The sequence below is a fragment of the Carassius auratus genome, unplaced genomic scaffold (assembly GCF_003368295.1).
Source record: "Carassius auratus strain Wakin unplaced genomic scaffold, ASM336829v1 scaf_tig00011368, whole genome shotgun sequence".
Classification (NCBI taxonomy): Eukaryota; Metazoa; Chordata; class Actinopteri; order Cypriniformes; family Cyprinidae; genus Carassius; species Carassius auratus.
This window is the reverse complement of record NW_020524196.1, coordinates 1-12,628: the sequence shown is the minus strand read 5'-3', so window position 1 is coordinate 12,628 and position 12,628 is coordinate 1. Positions and strand designations below refer to the sequence as shown.

At 37.4% G+C, this 12,628-nt stretch overlaps 1 protein-coding gene and 1 pseudogene across 1 annotated transcript; both read left to right on the top strand.

The window, feature by feature from the left end:
• The first annotated feature begins 247 nt into the window (after window positions 1–247).
• On the top strand, window positions 248–5,970 carry LOC113073088 (homeobox protein SIX6-like). Its single transcript, XM_026245993.1, has 3 exons — window positions 248–1,329; window positions 3,507–3,670; window positions 4,878–5,970. Exons 1-3 carry the CDS (start codon window positions 922–924, stop codon window positions 5,173–5,175), a joined length of 870 nt encoding a protein of 289 aa, XP_026101778.1. The 5' UTR covers window positions 248–921; the 3' UTR covers window positions 5,176–5,970.
• A 1,123-nt stretch (window positions 5,971–7,093) lies between these two features.
• On the top strand, window positions 7,094–11,816 carry LOC113073096 (actin-related protein 2-B-like; annotated as a pseudogene).
• The last annotated feature ends 812 nt before the right edge of the window (window positions 11,817–12,628 follow it).

Sequence of the window (12,628 nt, the reverse complement as noted above, 5' to 3'; positions counted from 1 at the left end):
AAAAATGCATGCATCATTTATGTGTAATTTGCAAAACGACCAAAATGCACTTGCATAATACTTAATCATGTGTAAGCACAAATATGAAACAATATTTAAATACATAAAATAATTTACATTCTGCCGTTGGCTTCAGCCCCTTTTTTTTCAAAAGAGAACAGGTTATATTTCGCTTTTTCTTTGTAGCTACACAGTTTAATACAGCTATGAAACAACTATTGCAATTAATTTGAACATTCACTATTTACTTTTTCATTGATCATTGATTAGGCTATATACAATTCAATGAAGGTTCACTAAACTTTGAAGCGCATGCCTCATGCAATGATGGAGAACGAGCTCTGGGACTGTTGAGAACCAGAACCAGAACCAGGAGTGAGGAATAATGCAGAAAAAAGTGCCTCGATTACATTTACATGAATTGCATTCAGTTGTGTTTCAGGCACTAGAACAGTGCAGTACTTTATAGTCAAACACATGAAGATTTGGCCCCTTCCTGTGCTATAAACCCGAACAGTTTTCACTGACTGCATTAGGTTTCCATTTATCCAGCAGAATGAAATAAGTCTCTGTCGGCCATCCTGACAGTTAATGTGCTCCTCAGTTAGTCTAACAACCCGATCATCCCGTCAGTCCCTCGGCGAACAGAAACCCCCCGCTAAGCGGCTAATGACCGAGGCTATAATCCCCTCGAGACAAGCGCGGAGATGCTCTTTCGATCTCTCTATAAATAGGCTTGACTTCTGCCGCTCCTCCTTTACTAGAAGAGACACACAGATCCTACCGAGAGACCAGTCGCTCAAGAGACACTTCATATAACCGGTGTATCAGTGTTTGTAAGAGGATTCAGTCGCTCGCGCGCAATGTTGATATAAACTTTAGTCGCGCCAAACTCAAACCTGAAACCAGACAGACCTAGTCATGTTTCCTCTGCCGATGTTCACCCCTGAGCAGGTGGCTCGAGTCTGCGAGAACCTGGAGGAGACGGGAGACATGGAGCGCTTGGGGCGCTTCCTCTGGTCGCTGCCCGCCGCGGTGCCCGGTTCCGCCGGAGAGCTGCTCAACCGGCACGAGTCGGTGATGCGCGCGCGCGCTCTCGTCGCCTTCCACGGCGGGAACTTCGAGGCTCTCTATCAGATCCTGCAGAGCCACCGCTTCACGCGCGAGTCCCACGCCAAGCTGCAGGACCTGTGGCTGGACGCGCATTACCGAGAGGCGGAGCGCCTGCGGGGGAGGCCCCTGGGGCCCGTGGAGAAGTACCGCATCCGGAAGAAGTTCCCCCTTCCTCGGACCATCTGGGACGGCGAGCAGAAGACGCACTGCTTTAAGGTGAGACACAAAACTTGAGAAAGATGCAAACCTGGGCCGCACTCTTTTGACTAATATGCATCTTTAATATGCATCCTTTATGGGTAGAAATGGTGTGTCTTTTGAAGAGAGACCCCACCAGTGGCAGCTTTTGTACCTGTTTTTCTGAGTATAAACCTATTAAAGACTGAAGGGAGGATTTTTTTGGACACACCCACTCATTATTGCCACATTTTAAAATAATATATTAGTCATAAAAGCTTTGACATAGCACAGATAGAAAGCATGCACTGTTTTATACAGTGATCATAAATGTTAAACAAATTCAAACTCTCATATCTGATCTTCTTCTAAGTTGCGATGCTGTCAAATAGCTTCATGAGCTGCATCCTGAGATTATTTTTAATCAAGCTTAACTTCTGGATGTTTTTCATTCACTTGTGAATTTAAATGAAACATATATACAGGATAAATGGCAAGTAGGACTGAATTAAACTTGAAATTTTGAAAAATAAAGAGACTAAAATAATATTTTCTTGTAAAACAAACCCCAATAATCTTTGTTTTATTTACAACTTTCAAAAAAAGTATATATATGAAACAAAAGCATGCTGAATATGCAAACCTTAAGACTGTCATTCAACAGTAAAGTGCATTGTATCTGGTGGTTTGTGCACTAAAATGTTTCGTCAATGTGCTTCATGTTATAAAATCTACATTAACTTGCTGAATTCCAGTCAAAAATGTTATTTAATGTGACTGATTCAACCTGAATACACGAGGTGACGACTAACAAAGCCGTTCTAAGAGTCTGCTAGTGCAAACAAATAAGGACTTAATTACACTGCATTCTTCCAGCAACAATGCAAGCCCAGCATTAATCTCCAGCAGCTATGCGTCTCAATGCTGCTCCTGCAGGCTCACTGTATAGTGCACAGTCTCTCTCGGCGTATTGAGACGCCGCCGGCGCTTCTTAAGCCTCTTGAGCCGAGGACCACCTGTGGCATTTAAGCTCTTATTCCACATGATGACTTTCTACCTTTTCACCCTGCTCCAGACACTAGATTAACTCACAGCTAAACTGCCTTGCAAAGCCCTCATAACGATTCCCCGAGTCCGTGACTGTTTTTACAGTCTGGTCAATGTGAATTGAAACGGAGAGTGGATTATGAAGTGGTCTTCGTGCTGGTTCGCTTCACAAAGGTGGAAATGCAGGAAATGATGCTTAATCACTGCAGGAGACAGTAAATGAGATAAGACGCTAGCTGATCACTAGCACAAACCAGGATTGATTCAGAAGGCCTGATCCCAGAACAGTGCTTTAAGCCTAATAACAACTTGTGTCCATCTTAGCTTGGATTTCCAAGGACATCATGATGAAATGTAGACTACCGCACGACTACAAATGTATCTAGTGAAGCTGATTGTAACAAATCAACACAGTGCACATGAAGGCAGTTCATTAGATGTGAATCCCTAACAACAAGATCATGTTTCTCCAGCTTATAGTGATCTATAAATCTGCAAATGTAAATGTGCTTTAATAAGATATAAAGCTGCTAACCTTCAAGTCTTTTTAAGACTCAACAGCGAATCTGAAATTAAGCTTCGCCAAAAACATTATTACAGTTCATTTCTGAAATATGCACAAGAATATGATGTTTTACTGAGGTCATTCTCCAGCATAAAAAAAAAATTGGACGAATTTGTGATTCAGTCTAGCATTTTTAAGTGTTTGAGAAACAACCCCGCTTTTTTTCAGCAAGCACGCATTAATATTCAAAAGTGACAGTTAATACATTGATAATGTAACAAAAAAATGTCACAGTCTCCACAAAAAACATGAAGCAACACAACAGTTTTGAACATTGATAATAATCAGAAATGTGTCCTGAGCATCAAATCATCATATCAGAATGATTTCTGAAGATCATGTGACACTAAAGACTGGAGTAAATTCAGCTTTGATCACAGGAATAAATTACATTGTAAAATATATTCATGTAGAAAACTTTTATATTAAATTTTAATAACATGTCACTGTTTTTACTCTATTTCTCATCATATTGAGCAGAAAAGACTTCTTTAAAAAAATTAGAAATCTTACCAACTCCAAATTATAATGTATATTTGAAGTAAATGTATTTTTTATTTTTCGGGCTAGTGACAGTGCTCTTGTGCTCTTTGTGTTTTTTGAGGAGCGAACCCGTAGCCTCCTGAGGGAATGGTACCTGCAGGACCCCTATCCAAACCCCTCCAGAAAGCGTCATCTGGCCCAGGCCACCGGTCTCACCCCCACTCAGGTGGGCAACTGGTTCAAAAACAGAAGACAGCGGGACAGAGCGGCGTCTGCTAAAAACAGGTACACAAACTCACACTCGGTAAAAACGAACGGCTGAGGGACAAAAAACAAGGCTACATGATTCATCGAGATTTATGGTAATACCTGTCTGGAATAATACAAGCCAGTTTGTATTTCGTTTCTCATTCAGTGTTGTTAATATTAGCCAAAATGATATCTGTTAATTGAAATAAATTTTAAATAAAATAAAATGGAAAAACTTAATGTTGCCTTGACCATGAGTATATATTAACAAAGAATGCAAAAATATATAAACATACAAAAAAATACAAACTAATTCAAAATTATGATAAATAAAACACTATTACAAAACCCACATTACGTGATATTCAGTAAAGAGTAACACTTTACAATAAGCTCTAATTTATTAACATTAGTAAATGCATTAACTAACATGAACAATATAACTTTACTGCATTTATTAACCTTTGTTCATGTTAGTTAATAAAACATTTGTGTTCATGTTAGTTCACAGTGCATTAACTAATGTTAACAGATATGAATTTTGATATTAATAATATATTTGTAAATGCTGAACTTTACATTAAATGAGATTAAGAAATGCTGTAAGTATTGTTCATGTTAACTAATGTAGTAGATAACAAATGAAACCTATTTGTGAAGTGTTTCACGCTGAAGCTTATAGAAATACAGTCAGCTCATATTAAATAATAATAATAAATAAATAAATAATAATTTATTTAATCCTACATTGTTCCTCACATTATTTTCTTGCTCCTGTGAAACACAAAATAGGTTTTTAGGCAGAATCTCTATCCGTAAATCTAAGTATATTGTGTGATTTATACACTCGAGCTCAAAAAAGGGCCGTAAAAGTATGCTTATGACATTCTCACATGAATTACAAGACAGACTTGGATATTGTACAGCTTCAGAAGAGCTGTGTGCTTTTACACTCAAACTCACATTAAGAATAAAAGTTATTTTTTGGGAGCAGTGACGGTTCCATGAAGATCCATGGAATTATTTAATTGCACAGAAGGGTCTTTAGATGTTTCAAATGTTTCAAAAACAGTTCTTTTTTAGAACTGTTCACTTGAAGGTTCTTTTATGACATCACTGCAAAAAAAAACCTGCATTTGGAACCTTCATATGTAAGAGTTTTAAAAGCTTCAGATGTATCTTTGTTGATTTGCATCTCAAGCACAGAGTAAATATTCTTCTACCTCTATTTTTTTCCCCTCAGATTGCAGCAAGATTCATGCCTCCATCCCTCCGGAAGCTCTCCAGAATGCTCCTCGGAGCACAACACGCACCTCCAGGGCTCCTCACCGCACCGTCCCGGGAGCCCGGGGGAGAACAGTGACTGTAGCTCGGGCACGGGGCCGCGGGGACCGGGGCCTCCACCCCAGACATATCCGTCAGCAGCGACAGCGAGTTTGAGTCGTGAAGAACGCCTGCACCTGCCCTCCGAGATGGACGCAAAGACACGAGCGTTTGAAGCGTCTGGAGGGAAGAGGACTGCTGCTCGTACATGCACTTAAAGGAAAGACCGAGAAATCAGGTTGCAAGAAGTCCGACTGAGCTCTCAGTTGCTCCCTTTTTCGTGATCGGTTCGTCCCTGACCAAAGAGGATCTGCAATTTTTAGGCTGGACCTCTTAAAAGGCACGTGCCAAATCAATCTCTTCAGGTTCACTGGCTTTTTCAATCATCCTAATGCTCAGGTGGCACAAAATATGAGTCGTATCACACAGAAGGACATCTATTATGCATATTGTGTATTTGAAATCGAATCTAGATCATTCATCCCGGCCTTTCATAGCTCTGCAAACATCTGTCAAAAGCATGAAGCAGTTAGATCTGCTTGTCCAAAAAGAGACCCACTGAAAACAGAAGGTAGAAGTGACTCGCTGCTGTATGTTTTCATAAGAATGGAGTGTAGATTATGTCAGTTACTTGAGCTAACATTGCATTTTGTTGTTTGTTGTTGGTAAATGAGGATTTAGGTCCATTGAGTTTTTTCATCTGTTGAATATAATGATGTAGCCTGGATGAAAATAGATTAACTGATGTTATATAAATGCTGCTTCCCTTTTAATACACTGTGAATTTGAATATATTGTGAACACACAGCTTCTTGCAATCAACTTTCTGTACATTTCATTTCAGCAAACAGAGTCACTCAGCTTTTTATGTGCCTATATTCAAGGATGACATCAGACTTTATGACCGTCTGTCATTTATCATTTCCAAACCCATACTCACCGAAGAAGAACGGGACCGTCTTGTGTTCATTTGTCTGAAAATGTGAAATAAATTATATTATTTTTGAATCTAAGAGACTCCAAGATTGAATTGTAGATGCTGAATGGCTGGTAAAACAAAAGTTAAAAATAATACAGCTTTACAAAACCTAAATCACCATTTCAAGGAACAATTTAATGATAAATGGAAATTTGGCCATAATTTAATCACTCTCAAGTCTGTATGACTTTAAAAACACAAAAGAAGAAATTCTGATCTCTACTTGGATATAAAAATGAATATTGCTTTGTGATGTATACATTTTCTCAATTATAAGGAAACATTTACAATAATTTAAATATCTATTGTTTTTTATATATATAATACATTATAATATAAATATATTTTTCTGGATAAGTTCACCAATCAACAGGTTTTTACTGTGATTTATTTCCATTAAATTGCATATTTTTAGAGTTTAACTCTGCAGGATAAAAGTTTTTACTGTTTTACTGTAAACATTGCTTCGTTAAATAGACCAAACATTTTCTCAGTTATAAGGTAATTTACAAGTTTTCAGAATATTTAAATGACATGTATTGTCTTTTAAAATGCAACTTTTATTGTATGATACACTTTTAGACATTTCCATAATTTCTACAGTTATTTACCATATATTACCCAGTAGAATACTGGAAATTCCATTTTCAGCAGGTAACTGTAATACCCTTTGCATCATGGGATTTTTTTGTGTGACTCCACAAAAGACTCCACATACAGTGACTTACTGTATTTTTTTAAATTGCTGTATATTACTGTATTTGCGTCTGTGTTGCCATTCCATTGAGCTCGTTTTATTTTCCTAATTTCTTACATTTAAGGTGACTTCAAAAGATTTTTCCTTTGGGCTTTCATTTTTTACATTTTACCGTAAAAAAGTACATGTATTGCTTTCTAAATTATAAATTGTCAATTATAAGGTAGTTCATTATTTTTATGCATCATTTTACAGTAATTTAAAAGATACATTCTTTACTTATTTCAAAGTATAATATATTTTCTGTATGATAAGGTTCACCAATTATTACAGTAAGTTTTACAGTAAGATTCTTGCATCACTGTTTCTTCCATTAAAAGTCATATTTTTAGAGTGTAACAAGCAGTGCTTCAGTGAAGGCGGAGTCGCTCTCTTCCTCCTCAGATAAACCGGCCCCTTTAAATCTGACCTCACTTCACAAAACAGCCTGACCGAGACTGACGAGCGTCTACATCCTCACTGACAGCCACTGTGGGTGTTTCCCTGAGGCTCATCTCAAACAGCATGGACAGCAGCGGGAGGAAAGTGGTCGTCTGTGACAATGGGACGGGGGTAAGAGATGTACAACTCATTATTATGGGGCTAAAACTCTATGTATCACTGATTTAAATATTGGATACTGATGCACAGGTGTATTTGTGTTTAAATGAATGTTGAAGGAAACTTGTTTTCATTCAGAAACTTACATAGAACTAAATGTATAGCTGTTTTAAAAGCTTCCATCATTCTTAACTAAACTTTTGATGTGCATGACTCTAGTGTAGTGATTGCATCGCTGCATGCCTGCGGTGGGCTCATGCAGAGGCCTGTTGCATTGCTGAAATCTGTCTGAACACGTCTGCGCAGAAACACCACTCACTTCACCTTAAAAGGTGGCAGGGGAAAAGATTCACGGTTATTGGTCACAGATGAGGAAGTGCTTTAAGTGCTCTAGTCTGGAGATTGATGAGCTGAAACTTTAAAACACAGTTTAGTGAAAGTATAGGGAAGTTAGAAGGTGCTGAGGAAGCTGCAGTTCTTCAAAACAAGCCAATCTCAGATAATTCGGTGCAATATCTGCAGCGCTGACCTCAGAAAGCTGAAAAAGGTGGTACAGAAGAGAACTGAGTTGTCATCTTCCCACATAATGTCTGCAGTTTGTCAAGTGTGGTTTTGCTGGCTCCAATTTTCCCGATCACATCTTCCCAGCCCTGGTGGGACGTCCCATCATTCGGTCAGACGCAAAAGTTGGGAATATAGAGATCAAGGTGAGTTATCCAGGCAAAACAAAATATAAACACACACACACACACAGGCACACACCCATGCACACACACAGGCACACGCCCATGCACACACACACACACACACACATGTACACATTAGTCTTGTTATAATTAACTAAAACTAAAATTATTACAATTGTTTCCCCAATTAAAATAAAGCTGAATGAAATCTGAATATGTTGCAATAACAAGTTGTGAAATAAATACATTTAAAACACTAAAACTGCATTGAAATAAAAGTGTTAAAATAAATAAAAAGAAATTAAAGTTATACAGAAATACATAAAAAAAGCTATGCAAATGACACAAAAACATAAAACTACTAAAACCTATCCTCAAATTAAAATACAACCTGAAAATATTCAAAATATGAAACAATTCAAAATAATAATATTAAAATAATTACACATATTGTAGCAATAAATATAGTATATTATTCTATATTCTACATTATTTAATGCAATAATACATCCCTTGCATTTTCATACATTTCAAACGTTTCAATAAACACAAAAATGCTGTATAAACAATACACATGAACTATTCTATTATATATTTATATTTCGGAGATATATAACATTTTCTCTTTAAAAACGTTTCAAAGGTTGTCGACGTTAGACAGCGGATTATTATTAAAGTTGCGTGGGATGCTGAAACCATACTCCACCTTTACATTTGCAGAATGTAGAATTAATGGAAAACACAGATGAATTTAAAATGAATTGAATAAAAATGAATTTGATGATTTATTAAAAATTCAGTAACCTCAGTGATTCAGTGATTTGTGTGTGTTCCTGCTCCCGTGTGTCCAGGATCTGATGGTTGGTGACGAGGCGAGCGAGTGCCGCTCCATGCTGGAGGTCTCGTACCCCATGGAGAACGGGATAGTGCGCTGCTGGGAGGACATGCTGCACCTGTGGGATCACACCTTCGGCCCGCAGCGCCTCAACATCAGCCCTCCTGACTGTAAGGTCCTGCTGACGGAGCCGCCCCTGAACCCCCTGAAGAACCGGCAGAAGATCGCCGAGGTCATGTTCGAGACCTACAAGTTCCACGGCATCTACATGGCCATTCAGGCCGTGCTGACCCTCTACGCTCAGGGTAAAACAGACAGAGGGTTGCCAGGTCTGCCAAACAAAACTAGGCCCATGGCCATCAAAAAGAAGCCAAAAGAGTCCAATCACCCTAATATTAAAACATTGTAAAAAAAAAAAAAAAAAAAAAAAAAAAACTAAAAAAATAAATAAATTGTTATGCAAATAGTAGTAGTGAGATTAGTTATCACAACTCAGAATGTATCATAAGAATAATTAGTGATGCCTTATTGTTTCAACTTGTTAAAAAAAAAAGTAAGCGGAAGATTAAAAAGTAGGTTTAGTTAGTATACCTCTAGTTTAGTTAAGATTGATATTTTATCATCTCAACAAAAATTTGCTATGGGCCCCCCCTTTAAAATCACGCTCAGTCGGGCCCCTCTCAGCCTCTGGGCCCTAAGCACTCTGTCACTTTTATGCATTATACCAAAGTCCTTTTCAAGGAAAGTCTGCTCAGTCTGTGGCTGTAAATGCAATGCAACTCTTACTACACTCAGGTTTGAAAAAGCATATTTCAAATCAGCAACAACATCTGACATGAATGGCTCTATAAATATTGTTTCCTAATCTCAAATAGTGTTAAAAAGTCATGTTGGTCTGTTTTATTTAAAAGGCGGGTTTTGAAAATCAGTCATAATCAGCTCATAAAGGCTGCCTGGGACCCTGCCTCACAAAACTCGTCCTTTAGCACAGTTTTATCACTGGTTGAATATAAACTGGGTAAAATATATCAGTATAAATATTCCAGTCAAATATGCGATGTGTCAAACCTGCAGGTCTGTTGACCGGCGCGGTGATCGACTCTGGAGATGGTGTGACTCACATCTGTCCCGTTTACGAGGGCTTCTCTCTCCCTCATCTCACACGCCGTCTAGACATCGCAGGACGTGACATCACACGCTATCTGATTAAGGTGGACTTTTCATATTCTCACCACCCAATGAGCATCATTTACTAATCCTCATGTCATTCCGTGTCAATCAAAATGACCTAATATTTAGAAATATTATTAAAAAACTACCTTCTATTGCAAAGCATGTTAAAAATATTATTTATTCCTTTGATCAATGCTGCATTTTCAGCATCATTACTCTATTGAACTCTATAGAGAGTCTATTAAAATATTCATCCAGTATATTCCATCCATGTAGCTTTTGCTTCTGCGAGGCTATGCTTCAACCACACGGCGGACTTCGAGACGGTGCGGATGATGAAGGAGAAACTGTGTTTTTGTTGGCTACAACATTGAGCAGGAACAGAAACTGGCCAACGAGACCACGGTCCTGGTGGAGTCCTACACGGTAATACACTCAAACCCTAGAAATACACTTACAGGCATTGGAGGAAACGCCCTCACAAAACAGAAACAAAAATAGGCAAAGTTCTTGGGTCCTTAGGCAAAACTAACTGAGGAGCACAGATATAGTGCATATTAATTTAACTTTCCAATTGAGATTTCCAGTTAAACCCTCACTTCTATTAAAAACTGTTTCTTCATAGGGAAATACATGTATAACAATAACTTCTAACAAGTTAAGTCTGGCTTGTTGTGAGCTCCAGGGTTGTTATTCGATGGCATATGCTTTGTTTGAAACCATCTGTTCACATTATTTCAACAATTTAGTTTTTTATTTCCTGCTAAACAGTGGGATTCGTGGTGAAAAACTACATTACCCATGATGCTGTGCAAAAATCCCACCAATCAGAGTCACCAAGAGCTCTTTAGCTCCACCCACTCTCATAAAACACAGCACATGACTAATAATTTGGTCTCTGATGACATAAAAAGTAGGTCTTTCTACTACAACACTTTCACATTACTTAAATAGTTGTATAAACATTGATATTTTGCAATAAATGTAAAAATCCATCGTTTCTATAGATAAAATCAACAACTTGGAATGAATATTATTGTATTTTGCCATAATTTTTTATTCAATTATATCGTAATGCTTTATGGAAATGTAGTTTTTTCCCACTAAAACCATTCACAGTCTTGTACATATACACATCTTTGTTTCAAAATCAAAGTTTTTAATGCTCTGATACACATCGTAGGTTGGTTCATGGCTTAAAGTGCCTTAAAGAAGACTTTAAAGAACCCTGTGAGAAAATGAATGGGAAAAAAAGCAGTTTTGCATCTGCACACAGGGGGCGCAAGAGAGCTGCTATAAGTTTCTCATGCATGATAAATATGAACTTAACTGGCCTCTTTACCGAATCTAAAGCTTTTACTGACCTTCTGGTGTGCAGTTACCAGACGGGCGGACGATAATGGTTGGAGGCGAGAGGTTTGGAGCACCAGAGGCTCTTTTCCAGCCTCATCTCATTAACGTGGAGGGTGTTGGTGTGGCCGAGCTGCTCTTCAACACCATCCAGGCAGCAGGACATTGATATCAGGTCAGAATAATTCAACAGCATCATCCTCAGTAAAGGAATATTTCAGGTCAAATACAAGCGAAGCACTTTTTTCCGCATGTCACAGTTGTGTTCGATGGAAATTAAATCTGGGATGTTCCCTCGTGTCTCACTGTCCGTCTGCAGGTCAGATTTATACAAGCACATCGTCCTGTCCGGAGGAAGCACCATGTACCCGGGACTTCCTTCCCGTCTGGAGCGTGAGATCAAGCAGCTGTATCTGGAGCGAGTGCTGAAGGGAGACACTGAGAAGCTTTCTGTGAGCGCTCATGCTAACGCTAGTCTTGCTAACTCATGTGCTAGGATTTCTGGATTTTCCTCCCTAAAGGAAACACCATTAAAACAAGCAAAATTATGTTCAATATTAAAACTTCATTTTAAGCTTACTTGTATAATTTTTTTTATATTTATGATTTTTTTTATATTATAAACCTAAAAATTACTAGATTTATGTTTAAAACAAGACTCTTTATGTTTAAAATGAATTGCAAGTGGGCTACAGTGTTGTTTATATATATATATATATATAAAACAAAAAATCTGAATATATATATACTGCTGTAAACCTAAATAGAAAATTTCAGAAATAAGAAAAAACATTTTACAAATTTAGTAAAAAAAAAAAAAAAAACTTGTTTTAAAGAAAAACTAAAAAAAAAAAAAAAATAGAAATGTTGCCTTGATAAACTGAAATAAGATGGGGTTGAAGTACTTAAATTACTAAAAGTAAAATTGAAATAAAAAATGAATTATGTAGAAATATTTAAAATACAAGTATAAATAAAAATGATAAAATCACTAAATGATAAAAAAAAATCAATACTAAATGACAAACACTATAATTAAATAGAAAAACTTAAAATATGAAAACTACAAGTCAAATCAAAATAATAATAAATATTATAATAGTGCATATCCATTACTGGTTAACTGCTCGTGTATGGACTTTTCCAAAAACTCTATTAGTGTGTAAAAAACATTGATGCATGAGTCCCCAGCTGAGCAGATTTACACCTGAGCCTTAGAAAAGCAACAGAGTTCACTTCTGTTGACATGTAAATGAAGCTCACCGAAACTTGATGCAGATGCAGGCTGTGTGTCAAAAATCCAGCTCTTGTTTTAGATTTGAGTTCATTTGGTTTGAGTCCAGCTGATTTG